Source organism: Ahaetulla prasina, chromosome 1 (genome assembly GCF_028640845.1).
Source record: "Ahaetulla prasina isolate Xishuangbanna chromosome 1, ASM2864084v1, whole genome shotgun sequence".
Lineage (NCBI taxonomy): Eukaryota > Metazoa > Chordata > Lepidosauria > Squamata > Colubridae > Ahaetulla > Ahaetulla prasina.
In genome coordinates this window covers 122,343,038-122,369,455 of record NC_080539.1, presented here as the reverse complement: position 1 = coordinate 122,369,455, position 26,418 = coordinate 122,343,038, and the positions used below count along the sequence as shown (strand labels likewise).

The 26,418-nt window shown below is 38.4% G+C and overlaps 1 protein-coding gene across 3 annotated transcripts in view; it reads left to right on the top strand.

Moving 5' to 3' along the window:
* Positions 1 to 26,418, top strand: part of GRIK2 (glutamate ionotropic receptor kainate type subunit 2) — a 510,695-nt gene that overhangs the window by 191,479 nt on the left and 292,798 nt on the right. For all 3 annotated transcript variants that reach the window (XM_058174749.1, XM_058174739.1, XM_058174730.1), the window contains exons 2-3: positions 13,972 to 14,148; positions 16,957 to 17,214. In XM_058174749.1, coding sequence (XP_058030732.1) covers positions 13,972 to 14,148; positions 16,957 to 17,214 — 435 coding nt within the window. The remainder of the gene's footprint in view (positions 1 to 13,971; positions 14,149 to 16,956; positions 17,215 to 26,418) is intronic.

The window sequence follows — 26,418 nt, the reverse complement described above, 5'->3', positions numbered from 1 at the left end:
GCCTAGCTTCAGGTACAAAAAACCAGGAACAAAAGTAGAGTTCAAAACACTAAAGGTTTATTTCATGCTACCTATTCATATGAATCTGATCTATTAACCATTAAGCCAAATTGGCATTTGATAAGGATCAATGGAATTGACCCATGGAGGCTGGGCTTAAGTCTGTTGTGGGAATGTGATGACTTCAAACTGATGACGTGTTTGACCCTGCCTTTGGGCTCCATGGCTACCTCTAGCCCTTTTCCTCCTACACGTTTAGAACCTATCTTTACTCTGGAATTCATGGTACTTAAACATTTCAATATAGTAAAAATTGTGATTAAATAAACCTTTTTTAAAAATTGTATTGCTGAAGGTTAACCCTCTATGGAGAACTAATACATTTTTGTCAACAAAAAAACAGAGTACAGATGCTATAGGTGTAATCGAACAGGATCACTCTTAGGCATATGTTGGTTTTAGCAGATCTATATAATACCGGTAGTCCTCGATTGACAACAGTTTGCTTAGTGACCATTTGAAGTTACAATAACACTGAAAAAGTGACTTATGACCCCTTTTCACACTTATAACCATTGCAGTATCTCCATAGTCACATGATCAAAATATGGATATTTGGCAACTGACTCATTCTTATGACGCTTGCAGCATCCTGGGGTCATGCGATCCCCTTTCGCGACCTTCTGACAGGCAAAGTCAGTGGGGAAGCCAGATTCACTGAACAGCCATGTTACTAACTTAACGACTGCAGTGATTCACTTAACAACTTTGGCAAGAAAGGACATTAAGTGGGGCAAAACTCACTTAATAAGCGTTGTAGGAATTTAGCACCCACCCCCCTCCTAGAAGAATGAAATATTTTAGAAAATATTTAAAAAGGCAGAATATTATATTTCCCTGGGTGAAAAATGGAGAAACATGTTTTAAGGCAAAGCAGCTCCCTGCAACTTCCTACCACCCCCCACCTTTGTCAATGGGCCATTAAAGCCTCAACCAAGCTCACTCATTTCCCCCCACCTTTGTCAATAGGTCAGAGGTAGAAACTCATTCTCCCCACCTTTGTCAATGGGCCATCATCATCTGCAACATAATAGGACCCATCTAGCAACAGAAACTCACCACATGGCAAGGCTCAGGCAAGCTTGAGAGACAACCTACAGCGTTAGCTAAGACTCCTAAACCACCTGGGAGTTTGACAACCAATCAGGATACTCTTCCTGTGCCCCAGAAAGTTCAAAGCTCAGAAAAAGCATAGAGCCAGGGAGCACACAGGATCTCAGCCCCTTTTCTGTTCAGGAACTCAAGCCATGTGATCCTGACCACCATTAAACCATCTTTCCAAGCAGTCTCCATGTTTCCAGTGTCTTTGTCCCCACTTGGAACTGAACCCAGATGGATATTTCTTCCAACAGCGTCTTGCTTAGCAACAGAAATTTGGAGCTCATTTGTGTAGGTTTTAAGTTGAGGACTACCTGTATCTATGTATATACTGTATTTAAATAATATCAATTGACTAGACATCTGTAAAAGAGATGAGTAAATAGTTGTATTACATTCTGGTCTATAAGAGATTTCTTGCTAAAACTGTAGTATCTAAATTCCCCTAATTGTATCAGGTGAAAGTTATTTGCCTGCCACACGTTCAGAGGTTCACTTTTACGCAGACCTTGCTGCATCCAGATTTTTGCTGTGAGTGTCCTGTTTGCCTTTTAAGTGTGGGTTAATATTATTCCCATCTGCATGAATGTAAATATCACTTTGTGGCTGCATAACAAAAAGCCTGATTAGCATGAAAGAATCCTCTAGTGGGCAGGGAATTGGGTACTTAGAGAAATAGTCTATCCATGAAAACATAGCCAGCTAACCCTTTACAAGCATATCAAACACCATTATGATTTGGGGTGGGGGGAAAAGGAGGGGGAACCTGCCAAGTTAAGTGGTTCAAGAGAGTCTGCTTTGAAATGCACTTTTTACTACTGATGGGCAAAATGCTGTGCTGACAGCGAAGTCTGATGCTTAAGGACTCCCCAACTGATCATAATGGGTTCATAATGGACGAGTAATCAAAGCCCTGTTTTCTGTGTAAGCATTAATGGCTCTGCCTAACCAACATCGGCAGCAAGAATTTTGAAGTGCCATAGGAGGTAGCTGCAATGTTTTGTTTATTTTATGTTTTTAATATAAAATGTCTGTTTGTTGTCCTGATTATTTTGCTCACGCTTTTAAAACCCGAACAGAAGCAGACTTCTGGTTTACCAGAATCTGCTTTTAAAAATATCCGCATTAAATTTGCTATCAAGTAAAACTGACAATTCTCTCCCAGCAGATGTGTCCTTGCCCTGCAGTCAAGTGCTTACCTCAAGGCAAGTTCTGTCAAATACTGAGTCCCTCCTCAAATCATAGCTTGCGCCCACAGTGGATTAACAGTACGGTTGTTCAGACTTTAAATATTATTTGGAAAAAGGATCTCAACAGAAGTGTGAGCATAATATTTTCTGTTATTCATGAAAGTCAGTTCCCACAACATGTAATACTCTACATTGGATTCCCCTAAAAGACCATGTGGAAATTACAGCTGGTCAACTGAAATTACAGCTGATCCAACAGCATGTGCAGTTTTGGATAACCCACAGTTCACCCATGTTATATTGATGATGACTTCCACTGGCTTCTAGTATTTTTCGAGGCGCACGTCAAAGCACTGGTTATCACCATTCAAGCTCTGAATATCACTGGGCCAGTTTTTTTTGATTGCCTCTCCATGAGTGTATCTGCCTCTTATACTAGATCTGATAAGGTGCGAATACTCTAGGTCCCTCTTCAATGTTGCCATTTAGTAGGACCTAGACAGTATGTCTTCTTGTTAGTGGCCCCTGCACTTTCAAATACCCTAACCCTGAAATCCAGCAAGGAGGAGAGTCTGAAGTATTTCTTTCAAATAATTTCTGAAGCATGCACACAGCCTTAATAATTCTAGATGGTGTTGCCATAGAATGTCATTTCCAGTTGAGATTATGACCAATATTGTTAACCTCTTTTGATTTTTGGTATTTATAAAAAAATAAACTTCTCAGAAAAATAATCTCAGATTTTCCAGTTGGGAAAAATTTCTACTAATCTTTGTTTCTAATAGAAATAGATCTAATCAAATTCTCAAATACAATTCTGAATTCCATGCAAAACATTTAGATCAATCAATTTGTGTATTTCCTTGATACATGGACAAAGTCACAGAGTTCTCACGTCCATATGAACATTGCTGAGAATTCTGGGAATAGAGGTTCATAGTATTTGGAATGGGATAAGGCTGGGAAAATTGGTTCATGCAGATAGTTTCATTTTAAATTATGGGTTAGGAGGTTTGATTATTTTGGGTGTTGTTGGGGATGCTGCTTCTGTTGTCCCTGATAGTCTTTGCTTAACAATTGTTCAATTAGGGACTATTCATATTTACAGTGGTGCTGAACAAGTGGTACTTCTGACTGGATCTCATAGTTATGGGAATCACAGCATCCTGCAGTTATGTAATTGTGATCTAAGTGCTTGGATACTGGCTCACCATTACAACATTTCAGTGTCACATTATCACCATTTGTGATCTTCGCTGCTGGCTTCCAACAAGCAAAGTCAAACCAGAAGAAGACTGCAAGTGGCAACCAAGTGATGTTATGCTTAACTACAGTGCATGATTCGTTTAATCTTGGCAACCAGATATGCCAGAATTGCAGCTAAGTGTAATGGTCATATGATCTTGTATTGCTTAATGAGGGAAATTCCTATCCGAATTACAAAAGTTAAGTGAGGACTTCCTGTATTATTATTAATTTGGTAGAAAGAAAATGAATGAAAACTGGGATATTATCACTAAAATAAAACATGCCTCCCCAGCATAAAACTGAACGGGCACTATGAATGAAAATGAAATTTGTTTATAAGTATCTTGTTTCCTCATAATTAATGCAAACAAAACAGGATCAAATGTTCATGATCAATTTCATGTGTACTGATGCTTCTCTTCCTGGTGCTAAGCTGGCAGTGAGTTATCTAGAAGTATAAAATCTGTCTGGTTGCCTCAAGATAGTCTTCAGACCTTGATTAAAGGTAAAGGTAAAGGTTCCTCTCGCACATACATGCTAGTCATTCCTGACTCTAGGGGGCGGTGCTCATCTCCATTTCAAAGCTGAAGAGCCAGCGCTGTCCGAAGATGTCTCCATGGTCATGTGGCTGGCATGATTAAACGCCAAAGGTGCACAGAATGCTGTTACCTTCCCACCAAAGGTGGTCCCTATTTTTCTACTTGCATTTTTTACGTGCTTCTGCTAGGTTGGCAGAAGCTGGGACAAATAACAGGAGCTCACCCTGTTATGCGGCATTAGGGATTTGAACCGCTGAATTGCCAATCTTTCAATCAACAAGCTCAGCGTCTTAGCCACTGAGCCACCACATCCCTTAGACCTTGGTTATTTAAGATTTAATCTTCAATTCGATTCACAATCTGGAACTAGTAAAAGCTTAAAAGTTTAAGTCCTGACCAAGGGCCTAAGAGCTGTTAAGGTATTATTATTTGCAAAATTTAAAGGTATATGTAGGGATGAGTTTACTGAAATGATGGCTGCTTGAGTAATATCTCTCTTTTTGGTTGTTTATCCTAATGGGCGTTCATAAGGGATGGTGGGGAGCAAATGACAAAGCATCTATCACCACATCACAACACAAATGTCACCTCACTTGTATTTGTGTTCTCACAATGTGGCAATTATGTAAGGAATGGGCTATTGGGCTTGAATTATGTAATGGCATGTGGAAATGATCTTAGGTGATGGGCTAGGAGAAAAGTGGTTATCTATACGATAAAATCGCTCAGCTTCGGGATAGCTTGGACCAAGATTGCGATGATCCAGATGAGATGACTGAGGCTCGTCTTGCTGATGTGGTTTGGGATGAGTTTGATTCTGTGGCTCCCGAGGACATGGACAGGTTGCTGGGGAGGCTGCATGCCACTACATGTTTACTGGACCCGTGCCCCTCCTGGCTGGTGCTGGCCACTCAGGAGGTGACACGAGGCTGGCTCCGGGGTATTATAAATGCTTCTTTGATGGAGGGGTCTTTCCGCTGCCTTGAAAGAGGCGGTGGTGAGACCCTCCTCAAGAAGCCTTCCTGGACCCAGCTATTTTGGGTAATTATCGCCCAGTTCCAACCTTCGCTTTGTTGCGAAGGTTGTAGAGAGTGGTGGCACGGCAGTTCCTCAGTACCTGGAGGAAGCTGTCTATCTAGACCTGCTCCAGTCCGCTTCCGCCCGGTTATAGCACGGAGACAGCTTTGGTCGCAGGTGGATGACCTCTGAGGGCCAGGGATAGGGGTTGTTCCTCTGCCCTGGTCCTGTTGGATCTCTCATCGGCTTTTGATACCATCGACCATGGTATCCTGCTGCGCCGTTGGAGGGGTTGGGAGTGGAGGCACCGCTTATCGGTGGTTCTCCTCCTACCTCTCCGACCGTCGCAGTCGGTGTTGACAGGGGGCAGAGATCGCCGCGAGGCGCCTCACTTGTGGGTGCCGCAGGGGTCGATTCTCTCGCCTCCTGTTCAACATCTACATGAAGCCGCTACGAGGTCATCAGTGGCTTTGGGGTGAGTTATCATCTGTACGCTGATGATACTCAGCTGTACTTTTCCACCCCAGGCCACCCCAGCGAAGCTGTCAAGTGCTGTCCCGTTGTTTGGAGGCCGACGGGTCTGGATGGGGAGAAACAGACTCAGACTCAATCCATCCAAGACGGAGTGGCTGTGGATGCCGGCATCCCGCACAGTCAGCTGCAACCGCTGCTGACTGTTGGGGCGAGTCACTGGCCCCAACGGAAAGAGTGCGCACTCTGCTTCTCCTGGATGAACGGCTGTCGCTTGAAGATCACTTGACGGCCGCCTCCAGGAGAGCTTTTACCAGGTTCGCCTGGTCCGCCAGTTGCGCCTTTCTTGACCGGGATGCCTTATGCACGGTCACTCATGCTCGCCACTTCTCGACTGGATTATTGCAATGCTCACATGGGGCTACCTTTGAAGTGTACCGAGACTGCAGTTAGTCCAGAATGCAGCTGCGCTGGTGATTGAGGGAGCACCGCTGCTCCCGGTAACACCTCTCCTGCGCAGTCTGCACTGGCTACCTGTGGTCTTCCGGTGCGCTTCAAGGTTTTGGTTACCACCTTCAAAGCGCCCATGGCTTAGGGCCCGGTACTTACGGGACCGCCTGCTGTTCCACATGCCTCCCACCGACCCGCACGCCTCACAGAGAGGGTCTTCTCAGGGTGCCGTCCGCCAAGCAATGCCGGCTGGCGGCCCCAGGAAGGGCCTTCTGTTGGAGCTCCTACTCTGGAACGACCTTCCCCGGTTTGCGCCTAAATATCTGACCTTCGGACCTTTCGTCGAATTAAAACTTATTTATTCATCCAAGCGGGACTGGACTGATTTTTTAGATTTTTTAAATTTCTAAATTTTAAATTTTAAATTTTTAAATTTTCTGTAATTTTATATGGGGTATTTTAGGTTGGTCAATTTGACGGTTTTAATTCGGCCACTATTGAATAGGTATTTTAAATTGATTTTTAACTTTGTATACTTACTGCTTTTTATCTTGGCTGTACACCGCCCTGAGTCCTTCGGGAGAAGGGCGGTATAAAAGTTTAATAAAAAAAAAAAAAAAAAGATGCTGCTTAGGGGACAATCCAAAAATAGAGTGGGGAGCAGCTGTGTAAGGAGCAGGGACAGAAATTCAGAATGGAACCTCCTTAATTTATCAAGAGATGGTGGGAGAGTTGTATTTTCAGACTTGTAAGATTCTAGTAATGTAACCTTACAATAAAGTAGAATTAGCTCATTTGGTCATGTTTCCTGCCTTGTCTGCCTGAGTAAGCTAACAAATCATATCTGTTGGGATGTCATTTTGATGAAATGTCTATTTGATGTGGACACACACATTTATACCAATTTCTGAAATACCAACTTTTCCTACTACATGGCTGACAAATATAAAAACAAAGTAAAATATATAAAAGCATAAAGTAAAACTGATCATTCAATCAATAGCAGCAGATAAAATATATACTACAACTGTGGCTCTATTCTCTAACTCACAATCCATTGAACTGAGTAGTAAACAAAACAAAACAAAAAAAAACCTAAAAAGGAACTAAGAGGGTAACTTATTTTGCATAATATAAGTAACTACAGTGATGATTCCTCTTTTCCTACTCCTGGTAGTCATGGACAATTAACCTCCTGGATGAAGGAAAAGTTGAATTATAAAAGTTAACAGTGCTGAATATCTGCAGTAGTATTTTCTATGTTTCTTTCCCTCAATATTCCATCAAATGGTAAAATTCCTCCACCCTTTTGTATTCTTCAACCCATAGATATTAGTCTTGTTTAGATTACAAGTAATGTTCGGAAATGTTTATTGCCTAATTCCAGTTTGCCCTGAGGCCACTTTATATTGCTCAGGGATTCTTAATATGGTGAAAGTTATATTTCATTTGAAATTATAGTTGCAATATATTTGCACTTGCTCAGTGGAAGAATGCAGTTTTGCTTTCCAACCCCAGGCTTCAATCTTGTAGACAAATATATAGGAAAATAGTGTTAGTAATTTTCTTTCTTCTTTTTCTTTCCTTTTTTAAAGAGTAAAATGATGGCTCGCTAAAAATAGTTCCACCAGCGGGACAGATTGCTTTGGTATACACGTTTAGTGTAATATTCGCCTAATAAAATAACTAGCACATGTTTTTTTCCCCAAAGCTTATGAAAATCGCTATCTACCAGATCTAAGATATATGCAAGAGGGACGAGTTTTAATTTTCAGGTAGCTGGAAATGTTTTTTTTCTGAAAAGTCCCTTATATATTTTATAAAAGCAAATTATTTACTGTTCAGGTCTCCGGGGTAAAAGATAAACCAGATAAAACCAGATAAAAGGTAATCCTCATCTCATGATCACAACTGAATCCCAAATTTCTGTTGCTAACCATTAAGTGAGTTTTACCCCGTTTTATTACCTTTCTTTCCACAATTGTTAAGCGAATCGCTACAGTGGTTAAATTAGTAACATGGTTGTAAAGTGATTCTGGTTTCTCCATTGACTTTCTTGACAGAAGGTTGCAAAAAGTGATTACATTACCCTGAGACACATTGTAACTGTCCTAAAGAAGAGTCAGTTGCCAATCATCTGAATTTTGGTCACATGACCACGGGGATGCGGCAAGAGTCGTAATGTGAAAAACAATCATGTGTCATTTTTTTCAGTGCCATTGCAACTTTGAACAGTTTGTAAAAGAATGGTTTTAACTTGAGGACTACCTGTATATCAGTCTCTTCTTTCCCGAAACATAAAATACAGTATTTTTCCATGAAACTTTTTTTGGATCAGTGCATAACTTACAGTCGATCAACACAGGGAAAATCAACTTCTCCAAATCTGAGATACTTATGGAAAGTTTAACATTGCTTATTTAGCTTTTCGGCACTTTCTAAGAAACGCACAAGATGTTTGTGCCTCTGTCAACTCACATTTTAATATTGTTCTTGCGCTCATTTCACAGATAAGGTACCACCATATGCTGGTGGGGAGGGGGGATATGTAATGTTGGAATTTTTTATTCTTTACCAAGTTTGTTCTGAGCTGGGATGATACAGGGCCGGGATAGCTCAGGCTGTTAAGAAGCCTGTTATTAGAACACAGTAGCCTGCAATTACTGCAGGTTCAAGCCCGGCCCAAGGTTGACTCAGCCTTCCATCCTTTATAAGGTAGGTAAAATGAGGACCCAGATTGTTGGGGGGGGGGCAATAAGTTGACTTTGTAAAAATATACAAATAGAATGAGACTATTGCCTTATACACTGTAAGCCGCCCTGAGTCTTCGGAGAAGGGCGGGATATAAATGTAAAAAAAAAAAATATGCGCCAAGTGGTTGCATGAAATTAAATTCTTTATTCTTTATCTAGGAGAGGTTAACAAAGTGTTAGGTGGGCAGCCGCAATGACCCCTTCCTCCATCCAGTTCATATTAAATACATTGCAATCAGCCTCTCTTACAGAATACCAACAACTTCACCCAGTGGTCCCCAACCTTTTGAACACCAGAGACTGATTCTGTGGAGAGAGACTTTTCTATGGACCAGAAGGGGCGTGGTTTCATGTGCTGCCTGCATCCCACGGATGGGGCTTTGCTTATTTGTGCAGTCTGGTTTCTGGCTTGCCACGGCCCGGTGCCAATCCGCAGACCAGGGATTGTGAAGTGGTAGTGACTTAACCAGTCACTCATGACCCTCCTGATGTCATCCCATATAAGGAACTTCCTTCTTTCCTTGCCAGGGCCTTTAATTTTTGTGAAAATACATTTGTCTAAGAAGAAGCATCCTTGGAATGCATCCCTTGTGTCACTTCCCTGGGTAAACTACTTTCAATGTCTGTGAATAATGAAATGTGAGAAGGCCAACAAATCTTAAAGATAAGAAAAGGAGCCATGGTCTCTGAACCTTAATAAAGCTGAAAATCTCAAATAAAATATTCAAATACTATATTATATAAAATACTCTTAACAGTAAAATGTGATCACTGATTAGCTCTTCGTCTCTTGTCAGAAATCTTTTCTGTATTTCATTGGATCTCTCTGACTGAACACTGTTTATTTGAAGACTGTATGAATTGGTTTACTAATGTTTTCTCCAAATCAAATGATGCATCTCTAATACAATACGCAAACTCTCACATGCATTGAATGCTTCCTTGGCATCCTCTTTGCAATGAATACCTGTTTCTTCAGCCTCCTCTGATTGCAAAGTGATTTGCATACTTTAATTAGGTGTGGTGAAAGTGATAATTAAAGTTACAGTAACAACAAAAACAGTGAACACAATAGCCGCTACATTGGGATGTGGGTAACATTTTTTTTTAATATCCTATAATACAATGCATAGACAGTATAAGGTATAAAAAAACAGGGCTGGTCAGCTCTACTTAAAATCTTTTCAGCTAACAACAGCTGCCACTGCAGACAAGGATCCATCAAGAAGAGGGTGAAATTTCACCCTCTGGTTAGGAATAAATCTTCTGTTCTAGAAACATGACTGCTGTCTTTGAAGAAAAAGATAAACTGTTTAAAAATAATAAACCAAATGACCTAAATAGAAATGAGCAATACTTGCAGATGTCCAAAATGCAGTGTAAAAATATTTAAATAGCAATTAACATCTGGGTGAGAAAAATGGTGAGAAAAGAAAGAAATGGGGGCTATTATAATGCTTTTTCTTATGGGTTTTTAAATCTCTTTTTCTTTTCTTTTTATTTTTTTAAAATTATAACCACTCCAACCTTCACTTTTGCCAAGTTGTGGAAGATGTTGCTAAAGTTAGACAGGATATTTAATTCTGACTCCGCCTCATTTTTATGATAAGTGATATGATTAGATTAATATATTTTTCAAGCTTGAGGACTAGCAATCAACTACTAGATGTTATTCCCTACCCAAGTTCAGAGCTATGTTGAAATCAGTGAATTACTGTCATTTATGAAATTCTAATTCAGCTCATTTAATTAAACTCATTATGTTGCAGCTGACATGAAATGGCCTTCTACCATATTTTAAAAGATGCAATTTCTCAAAAATTATTAAAAGAAACCTTCTGCCATTTCAGCAGAATCCCATCAAGAACCCAAATGATATTTTAATCAGGTCCTTTTAGCCATCTTTGTCAATTTTCTGTTTCGTTTAAGTGTTTGTAGTAGGTAGATTTGTAGTTACTGTTTGTTTTCCAACTCAAAATGGTTTAAATAAAAATCACATTTAATATGTGCCTGCAAAAGCAAGGAAACCTAAGATGGGATGGATTGGTCCCTCTGACTCTAGCAGCTTTCCCCTTAATCAGTATTACTTCTGAGAAGAGCATCTTTGGTAAACACTGCCAGGAGCTACTTTTTCCCAATGAAATCCTCTCTAATACCAAGTTACTAAGTAAAATGTCTATGGAGATCCTCAGGCATCCAGGTCATGGTTGTCCCAAAGGTGCCTTTTCAAGAGGCAACTGGATTTATAATCCTTGCAGACAGCTGGTCATTTGCATTCTTTTAGAGAGTCATTGAAGCCACTTGGGTTTATCTGTGACCTCATGGTCACCCGAGTAGTACAAATGGGTATGGAGCCTTCTTGTAACTGCTGTTGGGACTGTGTTGTAGACTGGAGATAGATGATATCGTATCCTTCGTTCTATGTTGAGAGAGGACTGTGCAGTACACATTAACAAAGACAGAAGCCTTAACATTGAAGTTTGCAGAAAACCCACATACAGAGATCAATATTTACAATTTGATTCTCACCACTGACTGGAGCACAAAATGGAAGTTATCAGAAGCCTGACCTGAAGGTCTGCCTTCCAGCAAAGATGGGAAAGAAAAAAAACTGAACTGAAAAGAAAATTACTGTAATGCAATGCAGCCTAAAGCAGCATAAGTATGTGCAAAGCTAACACTGAAATTGCATTAAAGTTTGCCAGATTTGGATAAAGGGATCACTTTAGTGAGCTAGTGCTCACTTTTGTGGATGTTAATTTTCAAAATTGGTACTGGAAATTAAATATCTCCCAAATCTAACTCTTCACAGCTGTTAAACAAAACAATAAAAGAAAATAAATCCCAAAGGTTTGTAAATGTGTTGTATATTGGAAACTATATTGCTTTCATTCTTATTTGGGGATCTATGCTAGACATCTTACTTAGTAGATTAATAAGACTATTACAAATAAGGACAATTACTGTATGTCTGCAAGAGAAATCGTCAGATTTGGATTCATCAATTTGTTAATTTTTAGAAGGAAATACTTGGTAGTTTGGAAGCCTTAGAAGTATCTCCCACCCCCCACATATTTGTATTATGTTGATTTTTTTTAACCCATTAAATTAGTAACTCAAGAATAGATTGTACCATCAGTAGGATCAAGAAGTATCTGTTTATCTGACTTGTACTGTTTTAGATTGTAGACAAGGAACTGCAGTCTGAATTCTCTCTTATAAAATATTATAAAATATTCTTCTGACAATTAGAAAGCATTTTAAAAAGCAAGATTCCACGTAGTTGAGAAATATTTAAGAATATAATCAGCAGCCTAAAGGTGTCTTCATCTGATTTTTTAAAAGAAGAGGCTTGGTTCCTTTTGTTCTACGTGCTCTAGCTCTTGATCTCCTCCATTAAGCAAAGTTTGTACAGACTATTAGACTTCCACAGAATCCTTTCTTGAATTATTCCATTATTCACCCCGATTAGGCTGTATCTTATGATGGCATCATATTTTCAGCTATTCAGCTGTCTTTTGTTGTTGTTGTTGTTGTTGTTGCATAATTGGTTTTTTTTTTGTGGAGAATGTAATTGGTTGTGTCTGTAGCATAAATTGAATTATCGTTCTCAGATAATGATTATTTATTTATTTATTTATTTATTTATTTATTTATTTATTTATTTATTTATTTATTTATTTATTTATTTATTTACATTTATATCCTGCCCTTCTCTGAAGACTCAGGGCGGCTTACAGTGTATAAGGCAATAGTCTCATTCTATTTGTATATTTACAAAGTCAACTTATTGCCCCCCCAACAATCTGGGTCCTCATTTTACCTACCTTATAAAGGATGGAAGGCTGAGTCAACCTTGGGCCGGGCTTGAACCTGCAGTAATTGCAGGCTATTGTGTTCTAATAACAGGCTCCTTACAGCCTGAGCTATTCCGGCCCTTTTGAGATTTTTCTATCCGGGTATTTAGCATCTTGTCCTAATTCTTGAAACACAGTGAGATCTAAATCAATTCCATCTTAAGTGGTTAACTTTTATTTTTTATCAGCTTACAATAATATTTGCAGCTTTGATGACACAGACATTATCAGATATTATGAAACATTCATCTTTGCTTCTACATCTTGATACGATTTGGTTGTATTATTCCAAGTTGCTTCTCAAGTTTGCAGCTTTGATGTAAATAAGAAGGTTCGAAAGACAACATCCAATCCTGTTTTTAAAAAGCTTGTGAAGTTTTCTTGTTGTTGTTCAGAAGTTATGTAATGAAGTGGAACAGGGAGTCATTCAGTATGGATAAAAGGAAGTGCATCCTTAATCCTTGAAATCTGATAGTACAAGTTATAAGGATGGATCTTAACTTAAGCAGTTCAAAAAGAGTTAGAGAAGATAATGTAATCATCTGTCTCTGAATACTAATTGCTGGATGATATGGGCAGGAGAAAAGTCTTGTACTCATTACTTGTTTATGGGCTTTTCACAGATATCTGCCTAGCTTTTCTAAGAATGGAAGGATTGCTAAAAGGATTGTTCTGATCTTGTACACATTTGCTTTACCTTCTAAAAGATAATGCAGATATCAAACGAGTAATCTTTAATCTGATAACGAGGAAGCAAGGAATGTACAATTAACCCTAATGACATTCTAGCCACTTTATTTTATATTGTGACTCAGTGATCTTTTCTGCATATATGCGTGTATGCATTTATTTTTTACAGGACTTGCAGTTGACAGATACAGAGGTCATGAACTGACTCCTGTCTGGGCTATGTGCCCTGCATAGAAATTATATGATGGATGAAAGGAAGGATCAATCTCAGAATAACAGAGTTGAACAGGGACCTTGGAGGTCCTTTAGTCCAACCCCATGATCAGGCAGGAGACCCTATAACATCCCAGACAAGTGGTTGTCCAGATTCTTCATAAAAGTTTCTAGTGATTGAAACACCCACAATTTCAGAAGGCAAGCCATTCCACTGGTTAATTGTTCTCACTGTTAGGAAATTTCTCCTTAGTTCTGCTGTAGGTTGCGTCTTTCCTTGATTAGTTTCCATCCATTGGTTTGATCCATTGGTTTGTTGTTTGATTGCCTTAGATGTACTTTGAAGTAAAAAATGTTCTTGATGTCTCTCTCTCCATTTTTATAGGGGGTATTTTTGAATGTGTGGAATCTGGTCCAACTGGAGCAATGGGAGCAGAAGAATTGGCCTTCCGATTTGCTGTGAACACAATCAACCGAAACAGAACCCTGCTGCCAAATACTACACTAACATATGACACTCAGAAAATTAATCTCTACGATAGTTTTGAAGCATCTAAAAAAGGTATGCTTTAGAAAGCCTTGGAGTTTGGTTGCCAGATGTTTGAACAGTCTAAACATTTAATTGAATAAAGAGGCAAGCAAAGTTAGCAAATCCAGAAATCTATTTAATGAGAGTTCACACCAGGCCAATGTGACCAAAATATATCTCAGTGAAGTGCCACATGTCTGTTACAGTTTCTACTGCACATTGGTGGTGCAAAATGCTAAACAAGAATTATTCGTTCATTCTTGATACCAATCTATACAGTAGATGGCCTACCAAAATTCAGGTGTAGAAGGAGATGAGAAAAATGAACTTTTCTGATTTAGAAAAGTTTGTTCAGTCATGTTAATCAGCTTGTCCCTTAATATCAGCTGTAGATCAAAGCTTTTCAAAGCTGTACAATATATGAATGAAAAAAAATATTTTTTCTGATGCAGCATTTAATTAGTGAAATTTTCTGTGTTCCAAATTTTAGATATGAACATTTTCTTCATTTAATTCTTTGTTGTTGTTGTTTTGTTGTTAGTTGTGAAGTGGTGTTGCGACCCTATGGACAATATTCCTCCAGGCCTTCCTGTTCTCTACCATCCTCTGGAGTCCATTTAAGCTCACGCCTACTGCTTCAGTGACTCCATCCAGCCACCTCATTCTCTGTTGTACCATTCTTCTTTTGCCCTTAATCTTTCCCAACATTAGGCTCTTCTCCAGTGAGTCCTTCCTTCTCATTAGGTGGCCAAAATATTTGAGTTTCATCTTCAGGATGTGGCCTTTTAAAAAGCAGGTTGATCTCCTATAGGACTGACAGGTTTAATCGCCATGCAGTCCAAGGGACTTGCAGGAGTCTTCTCCAGCACCATAGTTCAAAGGCCTCAATTCTTTGGCGCTCAGCCTTTCTTATGGTCCAACTTTCACAGCCATCATTGCAACTGGAAAAGCCATAGCCTTGACTATAACCTGCTTCTTTACATCATCTAAAATTTTGATAATGTTTTACATTTTGATATTTTTGGTAACATTTTTTCTAACATCATCTAAATATTTATAAATTTCTTGAATAGCAAAGTCCAACCTTGGAGTCCTGTGTTAGGCTGTTTGACATTCCAGCTTGACATGAAATCATTGGAATGTGCCTGTTGGATATGACTGTTCATTCAACACAAAATAAAAGGAAAAAAGCAAAACATAAAAATCCATCTATTGTCAAATTTTTTTTTGATCAGTCATTATTTTAAAAGCAATAAAAGTATAAATTAAAAAAAAACACAAAACAGAATGATCAGGGTTTTTTATACATCTTCATTATAAATATAGGAATGCTTTCTTTCTAGCATCTTTGTGAATAGAAGTATTTTAGCTCCTCCGGGGAAATTAAAAACTTTAATTTTAAAGAATTCTTATTTCCCCTACTTCAGATTTCAAAGTATTCAAAGAACTACAGCAGCTTCAAGGAATATTTCCATAGACATAATGTCAAGGGTGAAATGCTATCGGTTTGTACTGGTTTGGGCGAACTGGTAGCAGCAGCAGTGGGTGGTTTGGAGAACCAGTAGCGGTGGAAGCACGAGGGTCCGCCCACCTGCCTGGATGTTGCGCATGCACAGAGGATAAAAAAAAAGTTACTTCCTGGTTAAAACCAGGAAGTAACTTGTTTTTTATCCTCTGTGCATGCGCAGAGGATCCAAAATTGCATGTGATGCACACATGTGTGCTCGCTTCACTTGCGCCCGTGCACTGTGTGTGCACTTCTAAACCAGTAAGGAAAGTAAGTAGTTTTCACCCCTTCGTAGTGTAGGGGAATCCTCTCCTTCAGAGAGGGGAATCTGGTGAATAACTGCCCCTCCAGTCCTGCTAATGGAAGTCTCTTTTTCTCATAAATGGTGCAACACTACACCTTATAAGCCCCTGGCTATCAAATCTATCATTACCTGTAAAAATATAACAAGATAACAAGAGACAACAGCAAAAACAAAAATGATACACAATATGGCTACCCCTTTGGAGATTTCAATGTGTAATTCTGCAATCATAAACCTAGTGGTTGTCTAGATTTTTGCAGATAACCAACAGCAAAATGGCGAGTTATAATACAATAAGTGCCCCATTGGAAGAACTGAAGAATGATGTTATTTATTTATTTATTTTATTTATTTGTCAAACACAACAATATATATAAGTATAAGCATGAAATAACCATACAAATTGTATACAACCAAAGGGAACATTAGGACAGGAACGGTAGGCATGCTGATGCTCTTATGCACGCCATAATTATAATTATAAAATTATTATAATTATAATAATTATGGTCAGTTTATTATGGAGGGAATCTATCTATCTAGTCTCAATGGGTTGACAATGACTCAGTGGCATGGAATCATAATCATTAATAGCTCTGTATGAAGCTATGTGACTGGACACTATATTTTTCCTTCAGTGCCTTCTAATCAGTTTTGACTCCTAGTTACTGCCTGGGCAAATCTCTGCAGGTTTCTTGGTAAGAGTTTTTCAGAAGTGATTTGCTATTGTCTCCTCCCTAGGACTGGTAGAGATTGAATTGGCCAAGGTCACCCAGCTGGATTTATGCCTAAGGAACTCAGAATCTTCCAATTTCTAGCCTGATGTCTTAACCTTGGCTCTCTGATCATGAATTAGATAAGTAAATATAGCCTGCCTTCCTTCCTTCCTTCCTTCCTTCCTTCCTTCCTTCCTTCCTTCCTTCCTCCCTCCCTCCCTCCCTCCCTCCCTCCCTCCCTCTCCCTGAAAAGAGTTTAAACATTAGCCTTTATTCTTTGTGTAATATGAATTGTATTTCTTTTTTTTTTCCAGCTTGTGACCAGCTCTCATTGGGAGTAGCAGCTATCTTTGGCCCTTCCCATAGCTCTTCAGCAAACGCAGTGCAATCCATCTGCAATGCACTGGGAGTTCCACATATACAGACCCGCTGGAAGCATCAGGTTTCAGACAACAAAGACTCATTTTATGTCAGCCTTTATCCAGATTTTTCTTCACTCAGTCGTGCCATCCTTGACCTTGTGCAATTCTTCAAGTGGAAAACTGTCACAGTGGTTTATGATGACAGCACAGGTAAGCACAGCTCTGGTACTTACATTTGCGGATGGTCTTAATACAATATGTATAATCCTTTAACCAACCTAAGAATTACAGCTTAGTGCACGTGATCAAGTTGGCCTGAATATACAGTGAGATGTTGCAAGCCATAACATTAAAAGATTTTACATTTATTCCTTCTGCACAAGAAAGCTATCAGTTAACTGTATGTTTAATCTGCATCCAGACAGAAAAGGAAAGAGAATTTTTCACGATAAACATGTTTATCTAGGCATCTTGAGTGAAGAAAAACATGAAAATTTCATGAGAGCTATCGTTTGCTATTTCAGCTGAAAAACAAATCAGAGAGAATTTGTAGTACCTACAGTAGTATGTCTTTTATAAACCACCTTGTGAACCCAGTTGTTTACCTTTTATTGAAAGATTTATCATTTTAAACCTGTAATTTGTTCTTATAAAGGGTATAAGCAAACAGGTTCTGACATGCTTATCCATTGTATTGGGAGTGGGGATCAGGCAGGGAATTTCAAAATATTCAGTCACAAAAGGAGTTCCACGTGGACAGACACTTTTCCATTGGCTATGTAGTGCCATTGACACAACTCTCTGTGTTAAATACAAATGTAATTGAACAACTATCTTTGACCATGGAAACCAAGATTTACCTATGGAGTTCTGTTTGGCCTGAAAAAGATCTCAAATTCACACTGGAGATACTAAGTTGAGTTCCTAGCATATATATGTATGAGCCTGGCTAGGAATTAGAAGGAAAGGACTACGGAAGGACCTTCCGACGCGAGCTCAAGACTCTTTTGTTTCACTGCGCAGGGCTGGCCTAATGTGTTAATGGTTTTTAGTTAGGGTTTTATTATTATTTTAATTAGTTTTAACGTTAGCCAAAATTGAATTAGATTTTTATAGCGTCTTTTAACTTTATTTTTGAATATTGTTTTATGTTGGCTGTAAACCGCCCTGAGTCCTTCGGGAGAAGGGCGGTATTGAAATTTAATTAATTAATTAATTAAATAAATAAATAAATAAATAAATAAATAAATACTTCAAATAAAAACAAGAAAGTCCAGTGGCCTCTTGTAAAAGCATCTTTGGGACAAAGGACCACTCTATTTAAACATTCGCTTTTGGGGATCCTTTCTATTGTAGTAAATATTCATATTATAAGGGCATATCTTCAGGAGTTGGACAAATGTGTGGATTGCAACACAAACATCATCCCTTTGGCTTTTGTGTGAAATATTAGGCTACAGGTTTGAAAGAATGGAGTTTGTATTGTGCTAGCCTTGTGAGGTAGTCCAGACAAGAAGCACAACCAGGAATACTAGCTCTGCTTTTATTGTATGGCTATATTAAAAATATCTGGCAAGTCTGAAAGTAATCCCTCTCATTCCCTGCTTTTGATCTATTGAAAACTTTTTTTAAATCCTCCTTCAAATTCAACACTTTTTCATCAGACCACAATCTAGGCTCTTCTTCCTGATTCCCAAAGTCTTTCCCACGTGCTATTTCATGTTATGATGTCACAATGCATGTTTCATTTTGGCATTTGAAGTAGTTAGGAATAGAAGCCTATGCATTAGAGTTGTCAGAGGAGAAAGGGTGGATATCATAGAAACTTTAAGTCACTGATCTAAAAATAAGCATGTTTCTGTTTACTTATATGCCAACTTTTCTTCTGAACCTTACTTAAGTATATTGTTTATAATTATAAGTAGTTACTATATGCCAGGGATTACTATATCTGCAGGAATTGCTTTGTTAGTGGCTGGAAAGTTTGTACTTTCAAGATTCTGTTGATGTAGCGTGAATGAAGGCAAATATAGGTGTCCGAGGACAATGTTGCAGATACAATTTGGGTGGGTCACCAGGACTAGAGATTTACTGTAATCTTCTAAGTTTTTGGACTCATGCTAGAGCCCATTCTCAGGGAACTTCTGAGAAAAGTTTCCTGAAGATGGGCACCAGCATGAGTCCAAACGCTCTGAAGACTAACTGTCTGGTCTCAGTGACTGACCTGGTTTGGATCCTGTTAATGTAGCCTTACAATAAAATAGATTTAGCTCGTTTAGTTGTGTTTTCTATCTGGCTTATCTGGGACATTTGAAACATAGCAAGACTGAATGGTGGAATTCTCTGACCTCTTGGTTTTGGGAACTTAATCATCCTTGGTTCTGAAGGGAGAAGCACTACCCCATTTGGGATTAGTGCACAATCTGGGAGTTTAACTTGTCTCTCATCTCCTGGTTGAGGAATAGATTTCTAGAAATACAACTTGTGTACCAATTATGCCCATTTTTGACTGACAGGTCCTAATTATGGTCTTAGTCACCATGCAAGTGAACAATTGTAACATATTCAACATGGGGATGCTCTTGAAAACTACCAAGAAACTACAATTGGTCCAGAATTAAATAGCATGAACAGTGATGGACAGACCTTACAATGCCTATATAATATATCTGCTTTCTGACTTGTGCTGATTACCAGTATATTTCCAAATACAATTCAAGAAATTGGTTATTACTTATAAAGCCCTACATGGCATAGGGATTAATTAACTGAGGGACTATATGTTTTCCACACTATCTGTTTATTCTGTACAAAGCAGGATGGTTTACTTTAGATCAGGGCTGTCAAATTCCTGGCCATGGGCCGGATGCATCCTGTGCTGCCCATTCCCACACCCGGTTTAGCGAAGGGGGGAGAAAGTCCCGCTATGTCACATGATGCCACCCTGATGACATGAGTTTGACACCCCTGTTGTTTATCAATTAAACAGCATAATTTAGTAGATATTAGATCTGGACCTTGAGTGTTTTGGTGCCTTCCCTGTGGAACGGCAGACCCATAAAACTCATTTGACTGAACTTCAAGTGTACCCTGAAAATGGGTACACTTACCTTGTGTCATTGGATTAATGTATCTGGAGATCTCTTCTAGGTTGAGGGTGATGTAGGAAAGTAACTCGTACCACTGGTGTTATAATTTTTTGGAACATTTCTGGGTAATACATACATGGATAAGTAAACACACAGGGACAAACATGCCTGCACACACACACACACACACACACATAAACTCACCCGCATACACAATGAATTTTTTGGAAAGACCCCTTTGGCCAAATCTTCAGTTATTTAATCAATAAAGCTTACACATTGTATCTTATATTAACATTGTAGTATAAATGCTTTAGAGGAAACAGATTGTTATAAACAATTTATAGATCTGAGCATGGCACAAGCCTTCACAGTTAAAAAGTGCTCTGTAGTCTGAGGTGCAATATAAATAATTAATAATATTAAATAGTCTGATTTATGAGCATTTTTTATTTCATGTTAACTACCTAAGCACCTGTTATGGAAGCAATAAACTATAGTTATAACAAAGGGTCTTTATCTGTTATGCTATTTTATTTTTAATGAGTGTCTTGACTAGCACACGATTCATCAACTCTCTGAAAATGAGATCTTACTATCAGGGGGAACTGGCTGTATCAGTGATGTGCATAAGATCTGAAGATATATTTCAAAAATATTGGCTCTGCAGACAAGGAAAAATGTATGGTATTTTGTTCATCAACAGATTTGTCTGTATATTTGTACAGTATCTGTATTCCATTTTGATATTTTCAACAGAAGATGTTGTCAACAACAGAAATACTATCCCTAATAAGGATTTTGCAAATCTTTATGGCGAATGATCAATTGGGTGGTCATTCGTGAATAATTACACTTAGCTATTCTTGTTTATGGTTTTGTAGATACAGCTTGTGTTCTGAAGGAATCACATAGGTAAGGTATTGAAATTCTTGATAAAATGGCCTTAAATCATCCTCCTCCCCCTTCATCTTAGTTTCCTTCATTGAGGATTAATGAGGCAGAACTTTGAGCTAAAATTCAAATTCTCATCACAAATATCCATAGGATATTCACTGCAGAAGTTTTTGTGACTTATCCTAAAAATTCCTGTTTTCGTTTAAATGTAATATGATGACAAAAATCGATGAAAATAAATATTAACGTAAAGGTAAGGGTTCCCCTCACATATATGTGCTAGTCGTTCCCAACTCTAGGGGGTAGTGCTCATCTCCATTTCAAAGCCAAAGAGCAAGCGCTGTCCGAAGAAATTTCTGTGGTCATGTGGACGGTATGACTAAACTCCAAAGTCTCATGGAACACTGTTACCTTCCCAACAAAGGTGGTTCTTATTTTTCTACTTGCATTTTTTACATGCTTTCAAACTGCTAGGTTGGCAGAAGCTGGGGCAAGTAACAGGAACTCATCCCGTTACATGGCACTAGGGATTTGAACTGCTGAACTGCCAACCTTTTGATCAAGGAGCTCAGTGTCTTAGCCACGGAATCACCCTAATAATAATAATAATAATAATAACAATAACAATAACAATAACAACAACAACAACAACAACAATAATAATAATAATAATAATAATAATAATAATAATAATAATAATAATAATAATAATAATAATAATAATATTTTAATTTGTATACCGCCCTTCTCCTGAAGGACTCAGGGCGGTTTACAGCCAGAATAAAAATACAGCAATACATACAATATTAAAAACAAACATTAAAAAACTTATTAAATTTGGCCTAATATTAAAATATAAGTAACACTAAAAGTTAATATAAAATTAAAACCCCATAAAATCAGCTAAAAATAAAAATTAAAATTCAAGCCAGTCCAGCAAGACGAAACAAATAAGTCTTAAGTTCGCGGCGAAAGGTCCGAAGGTCAGGTATTTGTCGAAGTCCAGGGGGAAGCTCGTTCCACAGGGTGGGAGCCCACACAGAGAAGGCTCTTCCCCTGGGGGCCGCCAGCTGACATTGCTTGGCTGACGGCACCCTAAGGAGTCCCTCTCTGTGAGAACGCACCGGTCGCTGGGAGATACAAGATGGCAGTAGGCGGTCCCGTAAATATCCTGGTCCTAAGCCATGGAGCGCTTTAAAGGTGGTAACCAATACCTTGAAGCGCAAAACAAATATTAAACAAATATTAGCTGTTGTCTAATTCAGGCACAATGTCCTTGTTTTTACTGAAATCAAAATTGAATGACAACCAGTTGTGACTTTAAATAAATGGCATGAAACTAACTAGCTGATTTTGGGCTAGTCCTCCTTTCTCAGCCTTGGGAAGAAAGCCAGGATAAACCACTTCTGAAATCTTGCTAAAAAAAAAACCCTGCAGGGATTTTTCCAGTCACTTTTCAAGAGTCAACATTGACTTGCAGGCATGAAGTCAATCAATCAATTGAAAAATAATGTTGTATAATTCTCCTAATTGGATGGCTTCTTTTCTTGAAGTTAATTCTAACTAAATTTCAATGTAGACTATATTTTCACAGAAACAATGTGAATGTAGCATATTTATGTCAGTGTGGTTAGTGTTTTGCCCAGGGATGAGCAGGGGAGTGAACTCCTAAAATTGTGTTGAGAGATTCTGCATGTGAAATATGTCCTTTTGCACTGAGCAGTGGGTCCTGCTACATAAATGTTCCTCATTAGAGAGAGGTACAGTACATTGTCTGAGAACTAATTGCTGCATGTAGCACAGAGGCACACAAAATGTGTGAATGGTATGACCTCCCAAAACTGTCACTACAATGTGGTTTTCAATGTGAGGAGAGAAAGGAAAGAGAGAGAAAGAGAAAGAGAGAAAGAGAGGGAGGGAGGGAGAGAGAGAGAGACGCTTTACAAACATGACTGGATAGTAATAATTGTGTGTGTATTTCATTTTAATTATATTTTAATTATAATCAAAATGAATTCAGATATAGTTTTCTTCTCTAGCAACTCAAAGACCAGGGCTTGACTTTAGCCAAGAAACAGTTGCATCCTTCTGCTATAAATGGACCACAATTAATTTATTGTGTTTTGCCCAAAGTAAAGAGGTACATTTTTTTAAACTGCTTAATTAATTACATTGAAAGGATTTATTTTATGACAGGGAAAGAAAACAAACCAATCTCATGTTTCAGAATCTGCTTCAGATTTTTCAGAATTTGAAAAATGTGTTATTAAACTTAAGATATTGAAATTATCCCCAGCTGAATTGTGTAGTCTGAAATTAGTTTTGTTTTTCCCTTTTTACATCTAGTTTTGTGCATGGTATTACAGATATATTTTTCGAAAAAACAGTGTTGTACACATATATGCATGTGTGCACAGATAAACATCAGACACATGGAGCAACTTTAAATCTATATGCATTAACACTAAAGTTTCACATTTCAAATGGTTTATCAAAGCACAAATGCATGTCAACCAAGATGCAAATGAATTGAAGAAATAGAACTAATATGCTTTGGCATGTCAATTTAAAAAATCTTTGAAGTTAGGCCAAAATATAAATGCATTTATAACTGTCTAATTCCAGCGCAAATCAGTTTTGTACCTGTCCATTAATATATATTGATGCGATTTCAACATGAGTCTGTACTGTTATAAAAACATCAATTTTGTGTTATTTTTATAAAATATGCTTCCTATACTCCTTTAAAGACATATTTTTGTACACATTTTTCACCAGATTCACATTTTATCTGAATTTTATTCTCAAATGCACCTTATTATTAGATACATTTCAATATATCATCTGATTAGAAAACCTTATTTAAAAATTGGACTGTGACTTCCAGGAAATCATTGGTGAAGGAAAATGGTTCTGCTGAACTGATAACTACTATGGAATGAGGAGCTCCTCAGAATTCCTCACCATATAAGGAGAAGACTTGGATTGCTTACAAGTGCTTGAAAAAGCTGCTTTGTGGGAGGAGACCATAAGACAGTGATCTCTGGTGGGTTTAGATATCTGGAAGACAATGGATCATCATCTAGGCCAAAGCCACAGTGGGCATCTTCAAAAAGATGCTTACTTCTTCTCTTAATCACTTCTCTGGAAATTGCATGTTAGCTGCTTTTGGGATATTAGGAATCTTCAGAATGGCAGATTTCATTACACTGGGTGAATCTCCTTCAATCCTTAGTGAAATACATTTTTATGCAAGTTTTAGGACTTCAAAAAAATCTTATTTTGGAATAAACAGCAAAAGGGTGTTTAGAATGTTGATTCTGGAAAGTTATAAATGGATTATGGTGATATGAAATGAGGTTTGAAATTAATTACAAGAATCCTTCCTGTGAGTGGTTTAAAGTTCTATAAAACATGAAGATGTTTTAAAGCCTGTTCTAGAATTAGCAGCGTCTTTTAATTTTTTGGCTACAGTCCCTATCTGCAGTGATCTTGGAGCCCAGGAAAATAAAATCTGTCACTATCTATTCTGTCCCCTCCCGGCCTCAGCCACGCGAGCTGGCTAAATGAGCCAGTAATTGAGTTCACGGCTGCTATCAGTCCTGGCAGGGAATCTGCAGCTGCCTGCCAAAGTCTCCCTTATCTTGGGGTTTCCGGGCAACCAGGAAGTCAGCAATCCAGGCCGAATGTTCAGCTCACTTCTCCCCGAGTCAAATAGTTCAGCTCAATTTTTGCTCGTCACGGAGCAGAAGAGCAGCCAGGGCTGCTTTTATACTCTGTGGGGTGTGGCTCCATGACTCAGCACTCTCTAGGCCTGCCCCACCTCTTCCTTTGTTGTAGCCACCTCTCGGATCTCCGAAACTTGGGATCTAGCCAGGCCTGGTTGCCATCAGCCAGGTCTGGAGGCGTGGCCTGGGGGGGAAGAGTCAGGGGATGGAGGCCCTGTTATCTCCTCCACCTGGCCTGCCTCTGGCTCCTGGAGCTGAGCCAGAGGAGCCGATGCTCCAGAGGTAAGTCCTGCTGGCCCTTCCCTCTCACTTTCCAAGTCACTTTCTGGTAGGGGGCCCAGCTCGGGGGGTGCAGACACAACACTATCTCCATTTCTTCCCTATCTATTTGCCAGGAATTGAGAGGGCCAGATGTCATGATCTTAGTTTTCTTAATATTGAGTTTCAAGCCAACTTTTCCACTCTCCTTCTTCACCCACATCAAGAGGCTCTTTAGTTTACCTTTGCTTTCTGCCATTAGAGTGGTATCATCTGCATATCTGAGGTTGTTGATATTTTTCCCGGCAATCTTAATTCCAACTTTTGATTCATCTAGTCTCGCCTTTCTCATGATGTGCTGTGCGTATAAGTTAAATAGGAAGGGTGACAGTATACGGCCTTGCTGGACTCCTTTCCCAATTTTGAACCAATCAGTGGTTCCGTGTCCAGTTCTCACTGTTGCTTCTTGACCTGTATATAGGTTTCTCAAGAGATAAATAAGGTGGTCTGGTACTCCCATCTCTTTAAGAATTTGCCACAATTTGTTGTGATCCACCCAATCAAAGGCTTTAGCATAGTCAATAAAGCAGAAGTAGATGTTTTTCTGGAACTCCCTAGCTTTCTCCATGATCCAGCATATGTTGGCAATTTGATCTCTAGTTCCTCTGCCTCTTCGAAATCCAGCCTGTGAAATGAGTGCAATGGTGTGATAGTTTGAACATTCTTTGGCATTGCCTTTCTTTGGAATTGGAATGTAAGCTGATCTTTTCCAATCCTGTAGCCACTGTTGAGTTTTCCAAATTTGCTGGCAAATTGAGTATGGCAGTTTTACTGCATCATCTTTTAAGATTTTTAGTAGTAGTAATATTTAAATATTTTAAAGATTTATATACTATTGGAATCCTGAAAATATGGAAATTTCCTTTTGAGTTTTTGGAAGAGTATAAAAAAAATCAAATGTGATTTATGAAAATTAACTGATATGCCTGACACCTCTGTAAATTTCTTTTCTTTAATTTAACTCGCTGAATAAGATGCATTTGAGAAAGACAAAATCTTATCATTTGCAAATAGATACATCTTATCTCCCATTTTATCCCATTTTATCCTAGAAATCTGATTATTGGATTTGAATGCTATTGCCAATACTTCTGTGGATTAGTTGACTAATAAAAATAATGGTCAACCCTCCTTGGTGCCTCTTAAAATTGTAATGAGATCTGAATCATAGCTGTTAAGTCATATCTGAGATTCCCATAAATACGTACAATTGTCTTACAAAGCAGGCCCGAAATTTAAATTTTTTTAATAATTTTTTAAAAAAATTGGATATATCTAAAGAACAAATATCTGAAGACAATTTATTAATTTAATAAACTTTTTAACATTTAATAGTTGTCTAATAAAGATAAAAGTTTTCCCTGTCCAGTCGTATCTGACTT